This window comes from Tauraco erythrolophus, chromosome 25 (assembly GCF_009769465.1).
Source record: "Tauraco erythrolophus isolate bTauEry1 chromosome 25, bTauEry1.pri, whole genome shotgun sequence".
Taxonomy (NCBI): Eukaryota; Metazoa; Chordata; class Aves; order Musophagiformes; family Musophagidae; genus Tauraco; species Tauraco erythrolophus.
In genome coordinates this window covers 3,716,768-3,736,459 of record NC_141489.1, presented here as the reverse complement: position 1 = coordinate 3,736,459, position 19,692 = coordinate 3,716,768, and the positions used below count along the sequence as shown (strand labels likewise).

General features: G+C 46.4%; 1 protein-coding gene across 5 annotated transcripts in view; it reads left to right on the top strand.

Annotated features, from left to right (window-relative positions):
• The window catches only part of TANC2 (tetratricopeptide repeat, ankyrin repeat and coiled-coil containing 2), a 218,346-nt gene that overhangs the window by 185,556 nt on the left and 13,098 nt on the right, over window positions 1-19,692 (top strand). For all 5 annotated transcript variants that reach the window (XM_086626755.1, XM_086626754.1, XM_086626758.1 and 2 more), the window contains 7 exons: window positions 955-1,063; window positions 5,619-5,741; window positions 6,508-6,744; window positions 8,437-8,622; window positions 10,993-11,086; window positions 16,880-17,013; window positions 17,448-17,571. In XM_086626755.1, the coding sequence (XP_086482881.1) occupies window positions 955-1,063; window positions 5,619-5,741; window positions 6,508-6,744; window positions 8,437-8,622; window positions 10,993-11,086; window positions 16,880-17,013; window positions 17,448-17,571 (1,007 nt within the window). The remainder of the gene's footprint in view (window positions 1-954; window positions 1,064-5,618; window positions 5,742-6,507; window positions 6,745-8,436; window positions 8,623-10,992; window positions 11,087-16,879; window positions 17,014-17,447; window positions 17,572-19,692) is intronic.

Here is a 19,692-nt window from a genome sequence, read left to right as displayed (position 1 = left end):
CCCTTGGGAGCACCCAGGGGCTTAAAGAAGAGTGTGAATTTGTCGGCAAAACCAGGAAAGCTACAAGTCCCAGACCACTGAGGTCCAAGCGTGGAGCCTTGGTGGCCTCCTCTGGCTTCCTGGGGCTCCTGCTGTGGCATCCTCATGTGCCCGCAGGGGCAGGTATTTGCCAATCTCATCCAGAAATTATTTGCAATAATACTTCACTTTTTTGCGTCGTATGTGTTTTTTGCACGTGCAGAGAACCAATTTCTTGCGTCGTTGACCCGACCACACTGAACTTTCGGTGTTATAAGCTGGAAGTCTGTATTTTTAAAAATATCTGTATAAATCACTGTTAGCAAAGGAAGTTATTGGCTCTTTTATTATGTTTTTGCCTTAAACAGGGCTCTGTGCATAGCTCAGTTAATTTGCTTTGGTTGTTCAACCTGGTAGGTCGTTGCCAGAAACATCTTTATTACTGGAAAAGCTGGAGAATGTGTTTAGAAGGAGTTTTACATGGAAATAAAGTTGCTTCACTCCGCAGGACGTGTCACAGGGTGGAGTTGTCATTTAAAGGACATTTTTTTTCCAAAGTGTGGATATTTTACATATGTCATTTTCTAATTAATTCAGGATCGGTGGCATGCTTTCGAAGTGCAGTTCTCCTCTGCAAAATGGCTATAAAAGTAGCACTTCAGCTTTCATGAAATTGTGTTGCCAAGTTTACATCTTCTCGTAGAAAATATATTGGTTTATTTTTGCTGTCCTCCGATGTCTGGGGTTTTTTGAGCTATCAGTGATCACCAGTAATGAAGGACGCAATTAGTTGGTGGTTTACAAGTAAAAATTAGTCCAGCTCTGTTTCCCAAAGCTGTGTGAGGTTGGAGGCTTAGCAGGAACAAAAATTGTTGTCAAAAGTGGTTTTGTTGGTATAACAAGCAAATACTAACGTACTCTTTCTTCTGATTTTAGGAGTGGCCACACATTACTTGCCTTCTGGTTTTCCCGTCAAGAAGGAAAACTAAATCGACAGCAAACTATTGAACTGGGACATCACATTCTCAAAGCGCATATTTTTAAGGTAACAAAAATTAAAATGAAGATTTATGCCAACCTCATCCCCGCTGCCAGCACTGGCAGCGTTCAGTCTCTTCTTGTTGTAGAGTTGTTGTTAGAAGTGTGATCGCTTCAGGCTGCTGAAACGTGCAGAAGTGAGCTTTGGAAAATTGGCAGTGGTATATAAGAAATTCTTGAAATTAAACCGTCCTTCAGACACTAAATTCAGCAGATAGCCTCCTTACCTAAAATTACTCTTCTACCGTAAGAGGTTTCTTCCCATGTAAGATGGGTTCCTGTAACAACATGTAGAAAAAATAAATCACTTGAAAGGAGTGGTGTTGAAGAATCTAACCCAAAATTTAGGTCGTAAAGGGAGAATTTTATGGTCGTTAAAATCTGATGGTCGGTTCATTTTGCTCTTCACCCAGACATTTAAGACCTGGATAATTGAAAGGCAGACTTGGATGTGAGCATCGATATGACCCATAAACTAAGTATCATTCTTGTGCCTGTTGGCCCATACAACAGGGGATGGAAATGTGAGGATGGATTTGTAAGGTCACAGGAAATACAGAATTTCTTAAAACTGTTAGGATCAGTGGGTGCTTCACACTGGTAAAAATGAGGCTGTACTTTCATCTCGTCTATATATGATTTTATAGACTGGAGAACTTCAGCACTGCTGTATTTCTAGAGCAAACGGGTAGTTTGTGTCCTGTGTCAGTCCTGTTATTGAGTTCCCTGTGCTGAATTCACCGTCGGGTGTCGTAGCAAAGTCTCCTCCTTTGGGAAGGCGATGGCTGGAGCCAAAGAGAAGAGCCCCGGATCGGCGCCTTCCCCCATCAGTGTATCGTTTTCAAATTTCGAGTTACCTTCCCAAAGCCAAATTCATCACCAGGTTACTGTTCAGCTGCCGTTTGCATCTAAATCTGCTTCCAAATCTTCTTTGTTTCACACTTCCACGGTAGAAACAAATAACAGGGTTTCAGGCTCTAAACAAATGACAATTTTCATTAAGTGGACAAGTTGCCTGTAGATTCCAGATTTAATTGAGCAATATCTGCAATACTAGAAAATGCCAATTAGCAGATGAAAAATGTCAGTACAGCCTTCTGTTTCTGATCACTCGGCAAAACCCTTCAGTTTGCAGCACTGCAGTAAGAAGAGTGTGTCTTGGTGACAGATAAACAGAGCAGTATGTTATTTAGAAGTACTATAAAGTTTGGAAAGAGTTTGGATTAGCTGAATTAGAAACACTGTAAAACTTACTCTTTCGCTTTTCCTTGAGTAGATTTATTTTTACTCCTTTTTTTAAACAAGTGTTTACTGAGGGTTTGTGAGTGTTTACTGAGTGAAACAATAGCTGTGTTTGGTTTTGAAGGAGGCATTGAGCTGGAATATTGCAGACCATGTTTAAGATCTGGAGCATTCTTTAAAGAGAATATTTCCAAGAGTATGTACACAGGCTCCTCATTCTGTTGTTGCTGTGACTTTATTTTTTTCTAAACAAGCATTTTGTTGCCAGTCAAGCTTTTTGTTCTGTCTGATCTTTTGCTGAAGCCATTACCAGTACGGCACAGGTTTTCTGCCAAGTGGGGAGCGACTCAGGTCATCAATTCAGTGTTTTTCCTGAATCATAGAATGGTTTGGGTTGGAAGGGACCTCAAAGATCATCCAGTTCCAACTCCCCTGCCATGGGCAGGGACACCTTCCACTACACCAGGTTGCTCCAAGCCCCATCCAACCTGGCCTTGAACACTGCCAGGGATGGGGCAGCCACAGCTTCTCTGGGCAACCTGTTCCAGTGCCCCAGCACCCTCAGAGGGAAGAATTTCTTCCTTAGATCCCATCAAAATCTCCCCTGAAGGACCATGTTATAGCAGCGCCTTTCTGCAGACAGAAAGATCCTAATTTTGAAGGTGTTTAGGGAGGCCTGATGCCATTGCAATTCCATTTTATTCACCCCTCATGAAGCCAGGAGAGGATTAGAACAGGACTAAAGCATTTTGTCCAGCCAAGGAGTACTGAATGCTGGCTATAGAAATAAACCTTGATTAAACAGTGCAGAAAACTTACTTGTCCTTTCCCAATTTCTGTTGGTTCAAATCCACCGGTACCTTGTGCAAGGTAGTGATGGGACATTGGGAATTTCCAGGTGCAAAAATTCAGTGATGCACAGACACAAGAGGATGACTTGATAGATAGATGTAAAGAAGCTTTCACGTTCCCGGCTTTGCTTGATGGCTGAGATCTGTTTTCTTCTTCCAACACAAACATCCTCAAGCAGTTTAGGGGGGAGAAAGAAAAGTACAAGTGTTTTAGTCTTTTAAAGCAATTACTAGTCTTAACAGGAGCGTATGGAAACCCAGCTTGGAAAGCCTGGCATGGAATGAAAGGGCAAGAAGAAAAATGTGCAGTAGTGATAGAAGACGACCCAAACTTCAGGCTGATGTATGTTTTGCAAATCAGCCGAAGAGAAGTCTTTAATTTCTTTTTAATTTAGTTAGCTAAAATCTCAGTAATCCAGAAATGGGTGTCCCTCATCCCCAGATTGAGAATGTAATGACAATTACAATGTACAAACACTCACTTTGACAGCTATGGGTATGTAAAGGTGGCTGAAAAAAAATTCCTTGAAAAACAACTTTAGAAAGATCTTGTGTTGAAGATGCCAATGGCCAAATAGCAGAGGAAGTGATAAGTTAGAAATTAAGGATGCTGAACAGCTGCATCCAAGAGTGCAGGACAGAAAACCACAAGCCTGTTTGAAAAGTGGGGTTGTGTGGGGTTGGCAAAGTTATTCAAATGAAACGTGCACGGTCAGGCCATGCCTTGGTCCTCTGTCGATGGTCCCAGCAAAGTGGAAACCACTGATGGCGTTTCAGTTTGACGTTGTGTCAAGTTGGAATTTGCTTTTGCTGAAGGATTCAACCTGCTCTGCAGTTCTGGGCAGAAATGGGAAACAGGAGAGGAAGATGCTCTCTATTAAATGAGACATAGTGCAGTTTTGTTTCAGCAACTGAATGATAATGGTGCTGAATATATTTATTCTTTAAAGGACAAATGTCATCTTTTTATGTCTTGCACTAATATCTAAGTATATATGTTCTAATATAGTGGTTAAGATTTTTATAGCCTATGTGATTATCTTCAGATGGCTATTCTGAAAATACTCTTTCCTTCTGTCCTGATGGTGACTCAGACAGCTTATTTATGGTTTTGGTAGTATTACATCTATTTTTAAATTATTTTAACCGTTTATTATAAAATTGTTTTCCATTTGTCCAATTATACTGTACTGAGTTCACTGAAATTTGATATTGACCTCTAATGTCCTGTATTGTGTCATTTCAAAAGCAGCATTTAATGGTGGCTAAAATTCCTGAGCTCTTTTTCTGCCTCTTAACGCAAGCAGATATTTTTCTCTCTTTAGCTGCCTGAGTTTTGAAGAAAACAAGCGCCTGGAGTTGTTATTTATAAGAGCTTGTCTAATCTGTTGCTTCTTTTTATGGTAAAACGGTCGCAAGTGACAAATCTGTTGATGGCTGGTGCGATGCTTCAGAATATCTTTCACACGTGGGTATTAGAGGTCTGCGACGGAGTCCAGCAGCGGGCTCAGGTGGTGATTCCTGCCTCTTTTCCGTTAGAGGAAATAAATCCCACCTTTTGCTCCTGGTTTTCTGCCCACCGCCCTACACCGTCCGTGTCAGTCTGTCGTACAAAAGACGTACGGACTGAAACGTGACGCTGCTGCTTGGCACGGACAGGAACGACCGCGCGGTGTGCGAGGACGTAGAAATCAGGGTTTGCATATCGAACCAGAATTAAAGATGTCTGTACGGTTTCCATGGAAACTGCAGACTTTAATGGTAAATCGATAGCAGAACAGCAACGTATAGGGCGTATCCGCCTCGCGCCGTGCTGGACTTGCAGACCCATTCCTCTCGTCTTCCATCCAGCCGTTTGCTCCCGTCTCTTGGCTACGGAGCAATTATTGCTCCTTCCATAGGAGGGAGGAAACTTGCTTAACAGTTCTGTGCTCTGCCAATTAGTGTTGCTGGAAAAAGATGTCAGACCTATATATTACGTATAGCCCGAGCACGGACGCCAGCCGGAAAGGTTGGAGACGGTCTGGTCTGAGATATGGGAATGCTGTTCTAGGCTGTGGTTGAGACTTCCTTAATTTATCTTCTTGTGAGCAGATACTGTCGTCTAGTTTAACTGTGTGAATAACAAGGGAACTCTGTGAATCAGTTCTGCCAAAATAAGAGGTACTTTATTAAAAAAGAAAAAAAAGCAGCATGCTGCGCTCCTTAGCGTGACGTTTTCTGAGGGTGTTGAACAGATGCAGGTTGCTCACAGTTTAATCCTGCTTTTCTTAGACCTTAGACATTTGCAAGTTAGTTCCTACAGGCTTATTAATTCACTGCAAAGGTCGAATGTGGCAAATTGTCACGTTGCCTTGTGTGTAACTGCTGGTGTCTTGAAACTCTTTGAAGTCCAAAGACCCAGGAGATCTGCCCAGCAGAACTGAGCATGTTTCTAAGCTTGTGTCTAAGTCATCTTTTCTTTTTTAGGGGCTGAGTAAAAAAGTTGGGGTATCTTCCTCCATCCTGCAAGGGCTTTGGATCTCCTACAGTACCGAAGGTCTTTCGATGGCTTTGGCATCTCTGAGAAATCTCTACACCCCAAACATAAAGGTACTGGAGGAGGAGGGGGAGAGCTGGAGTGCTCAGATCTCATGGGAGAAGCTCCCAGCAATGGGCAGTAACCGTGCTTAGAGCGTTTGCCATCACTGCCTGCCCATGGCAGTGGTCCTGCCCGGGCAGCGCTGAGCACCTTGCTTGGGACTGTGCAGGTGTTCGTCCTGAGCTGGGGAGAAGCCATCAGTTCAGTTGGAATTTTGTTCCCATCTGGGATGACCCCTCAACTCTTCTGCTTTGACCAGGGATCTCCTTTTAATGGCAGTAAGAGGATGGTGGATTTGTGCCTGTGCAAAATGGTTCACTTGCGTTTTTCCTCCCCAAAGATGTGGGATGCGACAGCTGTTGCTGGAATTTGAGAGCCCCGGGAAGGGCTCTGGCTTAGACAGGCGGTAACTCCGGGACGATGCCAAACACAACGGCACGTGCCAGTTCAGGCACTTCGTGCCGTTCGCATTGGTAAGGATGAACGTGTTGGCTTAAGTGACCTCGTCTCTGCGCAGGAAGGATTTCAGACAGCGGTACTGGTTTCAAATCGTTCCTCATCGGGAAGGATGTTTGCCACAGCTCCTTCCTGTACGGGCAAAAATGCCTGAGATGGGACCATGTATTTGGCAAGTGGTTTTACTGGGCATTTTGTCTCCTTTGCTGTTTGCTTGGAAGAGTGCAGAGGGCTCTGGTTTAAATTCTCGTCTTGCCCTGACAGTAAACTGGTGTCTGTCGGTAACGCTCAGCTAACAGGAGCTCTTCTTTCCCTGCGCAGGTCAGTCGGTTGCTGATTTTAGGAGGCGCAAACGTGAATTATCGGACTGAAGTTCTGAACAACGCCCCTATTTTGTGTGTCCAATCTCACCTGGGTTACACGGAGATGGTGGCTTTGCTCTTGGAGTTTGGAGCCAATGTAGATGCCGCTTCGGAAAGTGGCCTGACCCCCCTTGGCTACGCGGCTGCCGCTGGATTTCTAAGTATCGTTGTGCTGCTGTGCAAGAAACGGGCCAAGGTAAAGTGACCACGTTCCTCTAAAAGCTGATTTAAACTGTTGCACATTTGTGCAAGGCAGGGTACGAGCTGCAGGAAGGATGTGTAACGCGCGCTGAAGAACCTCCTCCGGCAGATGAAGCCAGGGTGCTGCTGCAGAGGGTTGGCTTTTCTGCTGAAAGGCGGCATCTTTGAAAATCTCGCGTTGACACCAAGGCTAAGGGACCCCTGAGAGTCCATAATTAGTGTTCTGGACTCGAGGTCTGAGGTAGGACCTGCCTAATCACGCTGCACTGCTGCCTGCTGAAGGGAGTTCTGGAGAAGTCCTTGAACCTCCCGAGGTTAAAACGGCAACGTTGCTTTTGCAGCATGAAACGTTCTTTAAATATCTCCTTGAGACACATTTTCCAAAAACTTCTATCAGACTTGTCCTAGAAAAACACTCTTTGTTTGGCTTTGTGGTGAATGTTTGGAGTTTTAATTGTATATAATGAGTCAAGTTTAAATATTTTGTTGAAGAGGAAGATTGTGCTGATTTTTGAAGTGGAGCCTCCTGGAAACAATTTGTGGTTTTGCTATATGTTTAGCCGCAGTTCAAAAAGCAAAATATGGGTTTGTATAGTTTTGGTATGAAAGTCAGGATGACTGAAGGACCCGTTTAGATCTTGCCGTGTTGTCTGTAATAATGTGAGGACAGCATGAAGGAAGAAGAGGGTTCTGCTTTTCTTGGGATATTTTTGAGAGAGTTGGGTGACTCTGACACTCGTTGGTAAGAAACACCTTTCCCTCTCTGAGAAGGGGAATGCTCGGGCTACGAAAGGTGATGCAAAAGTCCTGCCATTCATTGGGTATCCCTGACTGTGTTGAGGAAATATCCCAAAACCAGCTGGGTTTAATTTGAAGGCTGAGATGTTTTATTCTACCATGGGAAGTTATGAGAAATATTTCAATTATTATAATGTGTTAATATTATTCATATATTAATATTTTCATGTGTATTATATTAATATAATTTATATTGTTAGTATTTATAGTATGAGCAATGAGAAATAAGATGTTGCAGAGCACTGAGGGGGTTAACCAGCAGGAGGACAGTGGCTGATCTGCCCGTCCTGTTTTCTCCAAGTTTCTGGTGTTGGGATAGGACCTAGAAATCCCAGCTGATGTCTTCAGGCATCAAGTGAAAACCATCCCCTGTCCTGAAAAGCCAACCTAATAAGTTCCTACAAGGCTGCCAAGCACGAGCTCTGTTTCCTATTGACTGCTGCCTGCCTTGGGTTCGCGTTGCACGTTCCCTTCTGCCTCTCTCAAAAGGAATGGTATCTGGAAAACAAGCTGGTTTTCCTTTTGTGGATTTGGATAAAGGGGACAATACCAGCACATATGATTTTGATCCGCGAGAGAACATGGTTGCTGGATTCAGGATGCAAAAGGGGAAAATGCTTTTGCAGCCTTTGAGTCTGAAGAAAACTGAAGAAGCTAAAAATAATGGTAACTTCTCCAAAGCAAACACTTGTGGCCAAGAGGATGCCTAAGCCTGGGATGGAGTTGCTTTGGGAATGGTTGTTTTCTGGTCATGGAAGGGATACTTTACCAGAAAAATGCACGTTTTGCGCATGGGACGTTATTTTGAAACCGGGGCTGGAAACTCTGAAGAAACGAAGACGTTTTGCCCATGATTTGGCTTAATTGTATTTTGTCATCTCTATTCAAGGTGGATCACTTGGACAAAAACGGTCAGTGCGCTCTGGTTCATGCTGCTCTCCGAGGACACTTGGAGGTGGTGAAGTTCTTGATCCAATGCGACTGGACCATGGCTGGGCAGCAGCAGGGAGTGTTCAAGAAGAGCCACGCCATTCAGCAGGCACTGATCGCTGCCGCCAGCATGGGCTACACCGAGGTACGACCTACCGGCACATTGCTGCCTCTGCGGGGTGGGAAACCAAGGGTTGACTATGTTTGCTAGCCAAAACATTGACCAAAGAGGGTCTTGGAGGTGGAGTTGGTACCTCTGTCCTCCTCCTCCTCCCCTTCCCATCCCTGGCAGTGGGGTTCACAGATCATAGATTCACAGAATGGTTTGGGTGGGAAGAGACCTCAAAGATCATCCAGTTCCAACCCCCTGCCATGGGCAGGGACACCTTCCACTACACCAGGTTGCCCAAAGCTTCATCCAACCTGGCCTTGAACACTTCCAGGGATGGGGCAGCCACAGCTTCTCTGGGCAACCTGTGCCAGTGCCTCAGCACCCTCAGAGGGAAGAATTTCTTCCTTAGACCTCATTGAAATCTCCTCTCTTTCAGTTTAAAGCCATTGCCCCTTGGCAAACCCTGTGGTCCAGGCAGGTGTCCAAGAGAGGAAGCGTAACAAGCCTTTAAGTTGTTGGAAAAAACCTTTAAGCGAGGGTGGATAAACAGCGTGTTGCTGTTAGGGGAGCGTGAGACCACGTAGGTTCAGACTGTACGTTGAGGGGAGAGAAGAGCTGAAGAACTTGTTCCTGTCGTACTGATAAAGACTTGTGGTGTGGAAAATGATGTCTGTTTTCCTACCGAGAAGCAATCTTTGAGGATTTTTCTATTGTTTGATTTCTCTGCTAAATTGAGCTCCTCTCGGTTACTTAAGTTTAAATTTTGCTTTTGTAAAGCATAATCCATGCAAACATAGGTACTGTGCTCCCATCGGAGGAGCCAATTAAAGAAAGCTGGGAAATTCTTATTAGCTAAGTGACTGCGAGTTGCACTGATGAGGAGCAGATGTGACTTCAAAACCCTAAAGATCTGGGTGCTGAGGACGTGATTTGTAACAGGACACAGAACTTTTAAAATGGGAATTTCCCTGCAGATAATACTGGTCACCTTTATAACTTGTAGAAGGGAGCTTTGGAACTGTTTACTATTTCTGTTGTACCATGAAGGGTACACGGTTGCTTATAGAAAATACAGCAGTTCCCTGTTTTGAGGTAGGAGATGCATTATGATGATTTATTTGCTGGTTTTCTCCTACCTTGATGATAAAACAAGTATTTAGCGTGTGTATAAAGTGATCTTAATCACTGGTGGAGGCACACTGGGGTCCTTGCTGTGATTATGGCCTGGTGTAACCCCACCAGATGTAGCTTTACACTTTAGTAAGGCAACACGAGGTCCCCTAAGGAGAACAGCTCTCAGGCAGGAGGTCACCCGAGTGCCCGGGGGGTTTGTTACCCCAACCTCACGCTCTCCCATCGAGGCAGGAACATACACACAAGGCATCTCCTGTGGAAGGACCACGGACACTTCAACAGCATCTTTCACGTAGGCGCTCTCCTGCGTTCCTGGTTCCCGTCGTGCTGCTGTCGTTCCCGATGTCCCATTTAGCACTAGAGCATCACAGGCAGGACATGGGAAAATGGCACTTGTCACCAAAATCCCTGCTCCAGTGCCTCTTGGTCCGTGCCCACGGGCAGCTGCGAGCAGTGGGGCAGGCACAGCTTCCTCCAGGTGCTCAGAAAATGCTGGTTGTGGCCTAGACCCCAGCAGTAATTGTTTCTGCTAGAAGGAGAAAAATGATTTGTCCACCAGTCATTTTTTCTTAGCCTCTTGCTTTCTCACATCATATGATCCAAACAGTGAAATTTTCTGCTGTTTTTCAGTCAATTAAATCCTTTAATTTACCCTTTAAAGAAGTTAATTTGCTGCTCTGGGGTTTCAAGCATCCACAGCTGGAAGAAAAACTTAGTGGAAGTCTTTTTAACAGTCTGCTTAAAAACGGTGTTTGTGAGGAAGGAGCTAATAGTTTCTTCATCTTGGCTGGAGCTAAAGATAACGAAGAGGGTAACGATTCTAACTGCACCGTTCCACCATTTGTCCGTGACTCAGTTTCCCCAGCAGTGAAAGGGAATGATGATACTCACTGCACCCCACCAGGTGAGAGTCGGCAGAGGTGGGCAGAGCCGTGTTTCCTCGCTGGTTACGGCAGCCGTGGCTCAGCCCATGGACGAAGGCACATCCCCCGCACCCGCCGGCTCATCCGTAGCAGGATGGACACAGTTGTAAGGAACTGGTGCTACAAAGGCTCATCGTGTGTGGTCGGATCAAGACACAGGGTTTTTTTTCCCTTGTGCAGGGCAGCAGGTTGGGTGATTGATTTCTAGAAGAATATTTACTTGAGCTGGGGGTGCCTGGCAGAGACCGTTCCTTTTCCTCTGCATATTCCGAGCAGCTCGTGTTAAGATGTCAGCACTTTATATATAACATCCACGTTGGGGAGCTGACATGTCATTTCGTTTTAGATTGTCTCCTACCTGCTCGATCTTCCAGAAAAAGACGAAGAGGAGGTGGAACGAGCGCAAATCAACAGCTTTGACAGCCTCTGGGGAGAGACAGGTGATTCCTGCAGACGCTGTGGCTTCTTCTTGCATGTTTGTGTTTGTGCTTCTGGGCTCTCTGCCACCTGATGCATCCCTCATCCCTGGCGTTGTTTTAATGACGGGAGAAGGACCAGTTCCTCCCATTTGATTCCAGGTGGTTTACAGGTGCCGGGGTGCAGCTGGCGCTCGGCTCAAAACAGGGGAGTTTGGCTTTTGAAAACCCTGAGCTTCCGCAGCGCCTGGCACTCCTCAGGAGCACCTCTGACAACCAGGCCACTCCTTGGAAAACATCTCCCATTGAGTGAGATGGACACAAAATTCTGCTCTTTCTCTCTTGATGTTTGGCATATTTACCAAAAGCCTCTCCCTGTTTCTCGCTCCCGTTCCCCGTTACGTGCAGCACCACGACTGTTAAGTTAACTCGTTGATTTTTTTTTGAAAACTTCTCCTTATTCAACACCTGGTAATTAAACAAACGTCCTTTTGTGCAATACTTGAGATACTCAAAACTTGGAGTTGTGAACTTTTAACTCCCATGACCTCAGAAATATTAGCCACCGTCTTTTGTACTCAACCCACCACTCTACGTGCATCACTGGTAATGTTCCTGTCAAGTTAATACAGCGAAGTAATGTCCCTGTCTGGGTGAGGGAGCACTGATTTCCATTCTGTCAGCTTTGCTTAACAATGACACGATCCGAGGGTACGGCCAGCGTGTGCTCGGTGTTCGGTCGGATCTGGTTGGAAGAGGGCGGAAAAAAGGCAGGGTTCTAATTTGAGCTGTTCTGTACCCTGTACATCCGAAAATGCAGCCTTTTTAGCGCCTCGTAATGGAGGGAGTCTATCAGAAGGTATTGCCCCTGAGCTTGAAAATACGAAGATGGAGGGATGAGTTGTCCCAGCAAGGAGCTGGTGGGTGGCCAGGCTGCTCTGGGCCACTCGCGGGGCGTCAGGGACAGAGTCAGCTCCTGCACCCGCAGGGACATATGAGCAGCAAGGATGTTGTGCCATTATCAGCGGAAATAAGGGCAACAAATACAAATAAGCAATTTGAAAGTACCCCCAGGGTGTCATGGGAGAAGAAAGAAATTGGATGTGGAATTAATCAAATGAAATGGCTGACCTTTGGTAATAGGATAATGGCTTTGCTGCTGATGAGCTCACAGTTTGAAGTGGTGACCAGGCCAGAGACAGCTCATCCAAAATGTCCTCTGGAGTTTGGGTCCCGAGGACTGTCTGTAAATAGAATGGTGATCCAGGTGCCTTCAGAGGTTGATCAAAAGCCAGTAAGACTCTCCCTGTGATGTAACGTCATGGGTGGCATCAGGTACTGCAAATAAACTCCTTGAGATAAGATAACCCCGGCTTCTCTGGATGAATTTGGCAAAGCCCGATGTAAAGCCATGGGTGTTTGCTGAACTGGTGTCTGACCCTGCCCATCCCTGGAGCTCTGCCTTCACGGGTCACAGCGTCCTGCTCAGCTGTGCTCTCCAGGCTGAAAGCTGAGCACCACACTCTTCTCCCTGACAATGTCCACCTCTTCTCTTTCCTCTCTCACAGAACCGTAGAGTCACAGAATGGTTTGGGTTGGAAGGGACCTCAAAGATCATCTAGTTCCAACCCCCCTGCCATGGGCAGGGACACCTTCCACTACACCAGGTTGCTCAAAGCCTCATCCAACCTGGCCTTGAACGCTTCCAGGGATGGGGCAGCCACAGCTTCTCTGGGCAACCTGGTCCAGTGCCTTACCACCCTCTGAGTGAAAAATTTCTTCCTTAGATCTCATGGAAATCTCCCCTCTTTCATTCTAAAGCCATTGCCCCTTGTCCTATCACTACACGCCCTTGTAAAAAGCCCCTCTCCAGCTTTCCTGTAGGCCCTTTAGGTACTGGAAGGCTGCTGGAAGGTCTCCCCGGAGCCTTCTCTTCTCCAGGCTGAACAGCCCCAACTCTCTGGGGAGAACAGAGGTACTCCAGCCCTCACATCATCTCCGTGGCCTCCTCTGGCCCTGCTCCAACAGCTCCATGTCCTGCTGATGTTGGAGACCCCAGAACTGAATGCAGCACTGCAGGGGGGGTTCTCACAAGAGCAGAGTAGAGGGGAAGAATCCCCTCCCTCAACCTGGGGGCCATGCTTCTCTTGGAATGCTTCTTTCCTTGTGTCCTGGTCAGCTCTGCTTTTGCCATTCTGCCTGTTGCCTCGAGGACTCTTCCACAGAAGCCTTTTCTATCTCTGTCACCACCTTCCATACTTCTCCCCCCAGCAATGCCAAAAGCTGGACTCACTCAAACATCTGGGAGTTTCTCTGTCTGAGAGGGGTTTCTGAGTAACTGGGATAGTTGGGAATGTGGATTCGTGATTTGCAAGTCACACACAAATTGAGGAGCCATCTCAAAGGAATACCTCTGAATCCCATTCAAATTGGTGGTAGGTAAGATGGGAAAATAAGCAAAAATGAGCCAACCACCAAATTCAGCAGTCCTGTCACGGGAAGGACAAGTTTATATGGATCTCAAGACTCCTTTTCACATTGTTTTATCTTTCTTTTTCCAAAAGTAAATAGCGAGTTTAGATAAATTTGAGGAGAAAAGCTGGTTTCCACCTAAAATAACAATCTGCTCTAAAATCTGAATCATGTCTTGTCTGGTTTTTGATACTCATTGCTCATGTGTCTTAATCTGCCGCAGAGCAGAGCCGACCGCCTGGCTCAGTGATATCAGCCTGATATCATCCCAATGGCAGTGCCAAGTTACATCATAAGTTTAGGAATCGCTGACAGCACACTATAGCCAATTCCAGATGGAATATTTCCCTCTGGGACAAGACTGATATCACAACCCAGCACCAAAGTATCTGAGTCACTTGTAATAACTCCATCTGAGTTGGAGGAGCAAAGAACGACTCCATCAAACGGCGTTTGTCTTCCTGCCCGGCTGTGAAACAGAAACACGTGCCATGTAGGAGCGATTTAATGATTCCTTCCCCAGATAAAGTTGTTTTTTCTCTGAGAAAACGGCCCCGCTGCACACAACAGCAAAGGTGGAATGTGCTGGTGCACATCCCTGGTGTTGGAGGCGGCTTGTCTGAGGTCTCTTGCTGATGGAGCGGGGCACGTCCACACCTGAAACTTGTCTGAAGGTTTTGTTTGAGCCGTGTTTTGAGAAATGCGGCGACTATTTCACGGCGTTTATGCCAAGACTTTGTTATTGCACAGTGAGTTGTTCTCCTGGCACTGCGTTCTCATGAAAAAGCTGCAAAATGAACATTCCCGTTTTCCAACCCGAGATCCTGGTCTCTGATCCTTGGCTGGGCTTGGTGGACTCAATGTTGTTCATGCTGAGCCACAGGAGCTCTCTGGCAGACAGTGAAACTCCAAACAAAACCATTTCCATTTCTCTCATTTCCTCTCATCACTTTTCCTTGGCTTTTCCAGTCTCCTTTCTACACACAGGCACGGCCTTTATTGTCTTGTGGGGCTTTGGGGGACTCATGGCTGTTGCGAGGCACGTTGGTGATGTCAGAACAGGTTGTCAAGTCCATTAAGGAGTGCTAAAAGGCTTAAATAAGCACCTACTTCTGTAATTTTTCCTGAAGTAGTTTAATTGAACTTTTGGACTTGGACGGTTGGACACCAGCTGTGCCACAGGGTAGGGCCCTGGGCTTGAGGTGACCAGCAGTGGAGCTGGAGTTGGGGTTGTCAAAAGGCGCTTTGGTTAGAAGGCTGGAGATAAGAGGAGTGAGGCACCAGTCCAGCTGGCTGTCCGGCTCATCGCAGTTGGAGGGACCACAGGAGGCTGTCTAGTCCAACCTTCTGTTCAAAGCACAGGCACTGATGAAGCCTGCATGTACCTCAGTGAGTTGATCTCCCACGGTCCAGCTGGATTGAGCTTCTTTTGCCCCTCAGAGAGTTTCTCCATTTCTGAGGGTGGATGCTTAGACATCTGTGCATTCTACAAGACGAGCTGCGATAGGGTTCTCTAAATCCAGGTCATCAGTGTGGGACCTTCTTGAAGCAGCAAGGTCTGACTGCTCAGTAGCACAGAAGCTTTGGAGCTTCACGTGAGTTGGGGCTGCAAAGGACAGTCTGGAGCTACGTGCCCACACCAGTTGCTTTGACCTTGAGGAACAGAAGAGCAAAAAGAGATGTCAATCCAGGTAGAGTGAATTGCCAGGCAGAGGGGAGAAGGGTACAGCCATGGATCAAATCATCCTGTTTCAGTGAAGTCTTTTCCAAAGAACATTTCATGGTGAACACCAAACGCTCAGGTGATTTACAGTGTTCTCATTGTTGCAAATATAAGTCATTTTGACGTGAAATACCTCAAATTAACCTGCAACATTTCAAGTGCAGGCAGGTTTAGAAATAGAACCCGAAAGCCCTGCATACCAGTCCCTCTGCCGTGCACATTACACTCAGTCCTCCTTCTATATTTGTAGCTTACGTTTAAAACCCACATGGATCCCATTATAGATGTTGCAGTATGTTCTGCTTGTGGCAGCGAGATGATTTTCCTTTAACTCTTGGTGTCTCTCAACCCCAAGAGAAGAGAATTCAACCGTAATGTGGAACAGAATAGAGAATTAATTAAATCCCCCAACATTAACAGTGTTGCAGTTGGAAACCCATCAACACCTCGTAATCAGCCATCCCACAGAAATGTGCTTCAAAGAAAAAACAAGCCACGTCAGTTAGAAATAGACTCCCACCTTCTGCTCAAACTCCTACTAGAAGCAGCAGAGCCGTGAGCCAGAGGAGCTGTGCTGAAGCGCACAGAAAGTTTGGGAGAGGAGGGAGGAACCAAAGAGTCTAAAATTAATACAAAGACGAGTCAGAAGCAGGTCCTGGAACTGTTTCCAGATTGAACGTGTCTTGCCGAACCCAGCCATGCCTTGCCAGTTAACCAAGCACGTTTTGTCAGGGAAGGAGCTGTCAGGTGTTACTTCCACCCACCCGTAATGTCGTGAGCATCTGTACTACTGGAAGTAAGAGACAGTTTGGGTTTTGCACAAAGACTTTTGCTGGTAGGAGCAGTCCTGGCCAGAAACAAAGCCCAGAATTAGCGTTTTCTTTGGAGATTGAGTGAAACATCTGTATCATTTTTGCCTTCCAGTTGTTTCCTTGGCTTCAAAGACCTACAGGCTGAAGTGGGACATGAAAAATAAAACCCCTCCATCTGAATAACGCTGCTCTGTGCTCGTTCGGGCAGAGGAAAGCCACAAATGTTCCTGACTTGCAGTGGCTGGCAGTGATCTGTCGGTGCCTCCAGCTTGGTCCCCCTCATAGTCAGGGTCACGGTGGAATGAGTCAAGGACAGGTTGCAGAAGGTCTTGTCCGGACAGCACGTGCCTAAAGACCTGTGTTTTCTCTGGCCGTTGTGCCCCTGCTGAGACACGCTCAGTCTCGCTTTCGCAGCGTGGAGGCACGGGGGAGATGGTGAAGGTTTCACGCGACAAAGCTCCACGTTTCTTTGCAGCAACACCCTGAACCTCAGTCACGCACCTGTAGATTATTCTGTGCTTATTGAGGTTCTCGTCCAGTTTCCCTGCGACTTGCTGGAAATAATAAAAGCTGATTGTCCCGATCAGCCTTTTTTCCATGTTACGAGATCTTTTCATGGAAGAGGTGACCTTTGAAGTTAAAATGACGAGTAAGAGCTGGACTGATTTCCTTCATTTTGCCTGTTGTGGGATATGTTTGGCATTTTGGGCACCATCACTTCGGTATCCAGCAGAAAGACTGTCTCCGGATAGGAAGAACCTCCACGGAGAGTGTGGCTCTTTCCCTTCACTGCTTTTCTCTCTCCTCCAGCTCTGACGGCAGCGGCCGGGCGTGGGAAGCTGGAGGTCTGCCGGCTCCTCCTGGAGCAGGGCGCCGCGGTGGCGCAGCCCAACCGCCGCGGGGTCGTTCCGCTCTTCAGCGCCGTGAGACAGGGCCACTGGCAGGTGAGTGGGTTTATCATGCCACCAAGATGGCCTGAAATGTAGGCTCAGGCCATCCATCCCTTCCATCTTGCTGAAACATGGTTGGAGAAGACAAACCCCAACTCTTTGGAGAATGATCAGAGTGAGAAGAAGTGATATTGATACTTCAAACACCCTGAGCTCTTGCTGACTACAGACAGATTTTACTTAAGTACTGTATTATCTCACTGTTTGGGAAGCAAACAGGATGCTCTTGACTTAAAAGGCCATTTTTTCTGTCCTTGTACCTCCATGGCTTCTCCTGTGCCCTAATCTTGCAGCAGTAATCCCAGAGGACACCACACTTTGGGGGATGAGGTTTCCAGACATGGGGACTGCTCTGCTCTTCCTCAGCTCTGGTTTCTTCCCAGTTGGGTCTCTGTGTACAACGCGTGTTCTCGCTGTGTGTGTTGCAGATCGTAGATCTCCTCCTCACGCACGGTGCTGATGTCAACATGGCAGACAAGCAGGGGCGGACGCCGCTGATGATGGCTGCTTCTGAGGGACATCTGAGCACGGTGGAGTTCCTGCTCGCGCAAGGTTAGAGCACGTCCTCGGAAGTGTGGTGGAGATGGGCCACAGCGAGTCCCACCGCGCTGTCTCCTGCACAGCTGGAGTTTTTGTGTCATGGCAGGGATTGTAATCCCGCTGCTGGATCAGGTGGTGGGAGAGGTTCTCAGCACCGTATCCAGCTTGTTGGAGAACAAGACTAGAGTAGTTGTAGCCTTAATCTTGACTATGTGTTTTGTTGGCTGTGTTTGGTGCTCGCAGCCTGAAAAACCACGCGTTTGAGTTAGAAAATAAGATAACATATCACAGGTGCTTTGAGCATTGAGTTACGAATATGCCCTTGAACCATGCTTGGAGCTTTCCCCTTAGATAAAGAAATCACCGAGTGACCGGATTGAACCATGAACATCGCCAAGGAACGGGCAGGCAAGACTCAACCACAGCAGCAGAGCTCAGGACATGTTTTAACACTTTAGTGCCCGTATTGTTGCCCACGTTTCTGACACTAACGTCAGCAGGAGGGTAGGGCCCTGACACAGGCGAGGATTTGGTGTATTTGTTGAAAATAAACCAGAATTGGTTTGAAGATAGTCAGCCCTTCAGCTTTGAGCTCACAGATTCGCTTTGCTCGCTACTTCCAGTGTCTAATCACTCTCCTTCACTAGGAGTTACTCAGTCAACAAGAATATATTTCATATTTACTCATTTCCAATGTATGTTTGAGGTGAGTCAGAACTACAGACTGCCTGCAACCTGTGTGAACTCGATTATGTCTTATATCCGTAGTTCCTTAGAGATTGCTTCTTTTTTTTTTTTTTTTTTTTGACAAATAGCCAATGTTTGGTTGGTTGGTTTGGGTAATTTTCCATTATTTTTTGGCTAGAAATAGCATTTAATTCTTGTATTGTTATTTGATATTTTTATTTCAGGTAAGATCCCTCTTTGGGAAGGGATATTTTCTTCATATCGTAAGTGACTGTGTCTGACCTCTTAGCCAAAATGTGAGACACCTGAATATTTTAGGTAGTAGTTGTAAGAACATTTTTTCACTGTAAAATTCCCAGGCTTCCAAGAACATGTTTTTCATTGCCTGTTGGGGTCCTGAGCCACAGGCCAGTGGGATTGTTGCTGTTCGGTGCTGTAACCTGCATAGGGATGTGACAAAGATCAGTTTGAGGCACAAGTTTCTTAAGAATTAATTCAATTAATTCTTTTCTGATGTTCTGTTTTGTCAAAAATTTCAGATCAGCACTCTCCGTGTTTTGCATTGTAATGTGGTCCCTTTTGCAGCTAGACTGAATCTGTGTAAAAGGCTTAAAATAAGTGATTTAATTTTTTTTTGCCAGACTTGAGAACTGTGCACGTTGCTTAAGACTGACTGGTTCAGGGAAACGTGAATATACCATAGAATCATAGAATCATAGAATCGTTAGGGCTGGAAGGGACCTTCAAAGGTCATCTAGTCCAACCCCCCTGCAAGGAACAGGGATATCTCCAACTAGATCAGGTTGCTCAGGGCGTCTTCCAACCGGGCCTTGAACGTCTCCAGGGATGGAGCATCCACCACCTCTCTGGGCAACCTGTTCCAGTGTTCTACAACTCTCAGGGTAAAAAATTTTTTCCTAATATCCAACCTGAATCTACCTCCCTCTATTTTAAAACCATTACCCCTTGTCCTATCACAACAGGCCCTCCTGAACAGCCTCTCCCCATCTTTCCTGTAGGCCCCCTTGAGGTACTGGAAGACCGCTATAAGGTCACCCCGGAGCCTCCTCTTCTCCAGGCTGAAGAGCCCCAACTCTTTCAGCCTGTCCTCATAGGAAAGGTGCTCCAGCCCTCTTATCATCCTCGTGGCCCTCCTCTGGACCCTCTCCAACTGGTCCATGTCCTTCTTATGTTGGGGACTCCAGAACTGGACGCAATACTCCAAGTGAGGTCTCACGAGGGCAGAGTAGAGGGGGAGAATCACCTCCCTCGACCTGCTGGCCACGCTCCTCTTGATGCAGCCCAGGACGCGGTTGGCCTTCTGGGCCGCAAGAGCACATTGCCGGCTCATATTGAGCTTCTCGTCTGACCTTGGCTATGGGATCACCAGCAAACACACGTTGTGTTTCCCTGGCTCTTTGGATACTGAGAGCCCAAGAAGTCAAA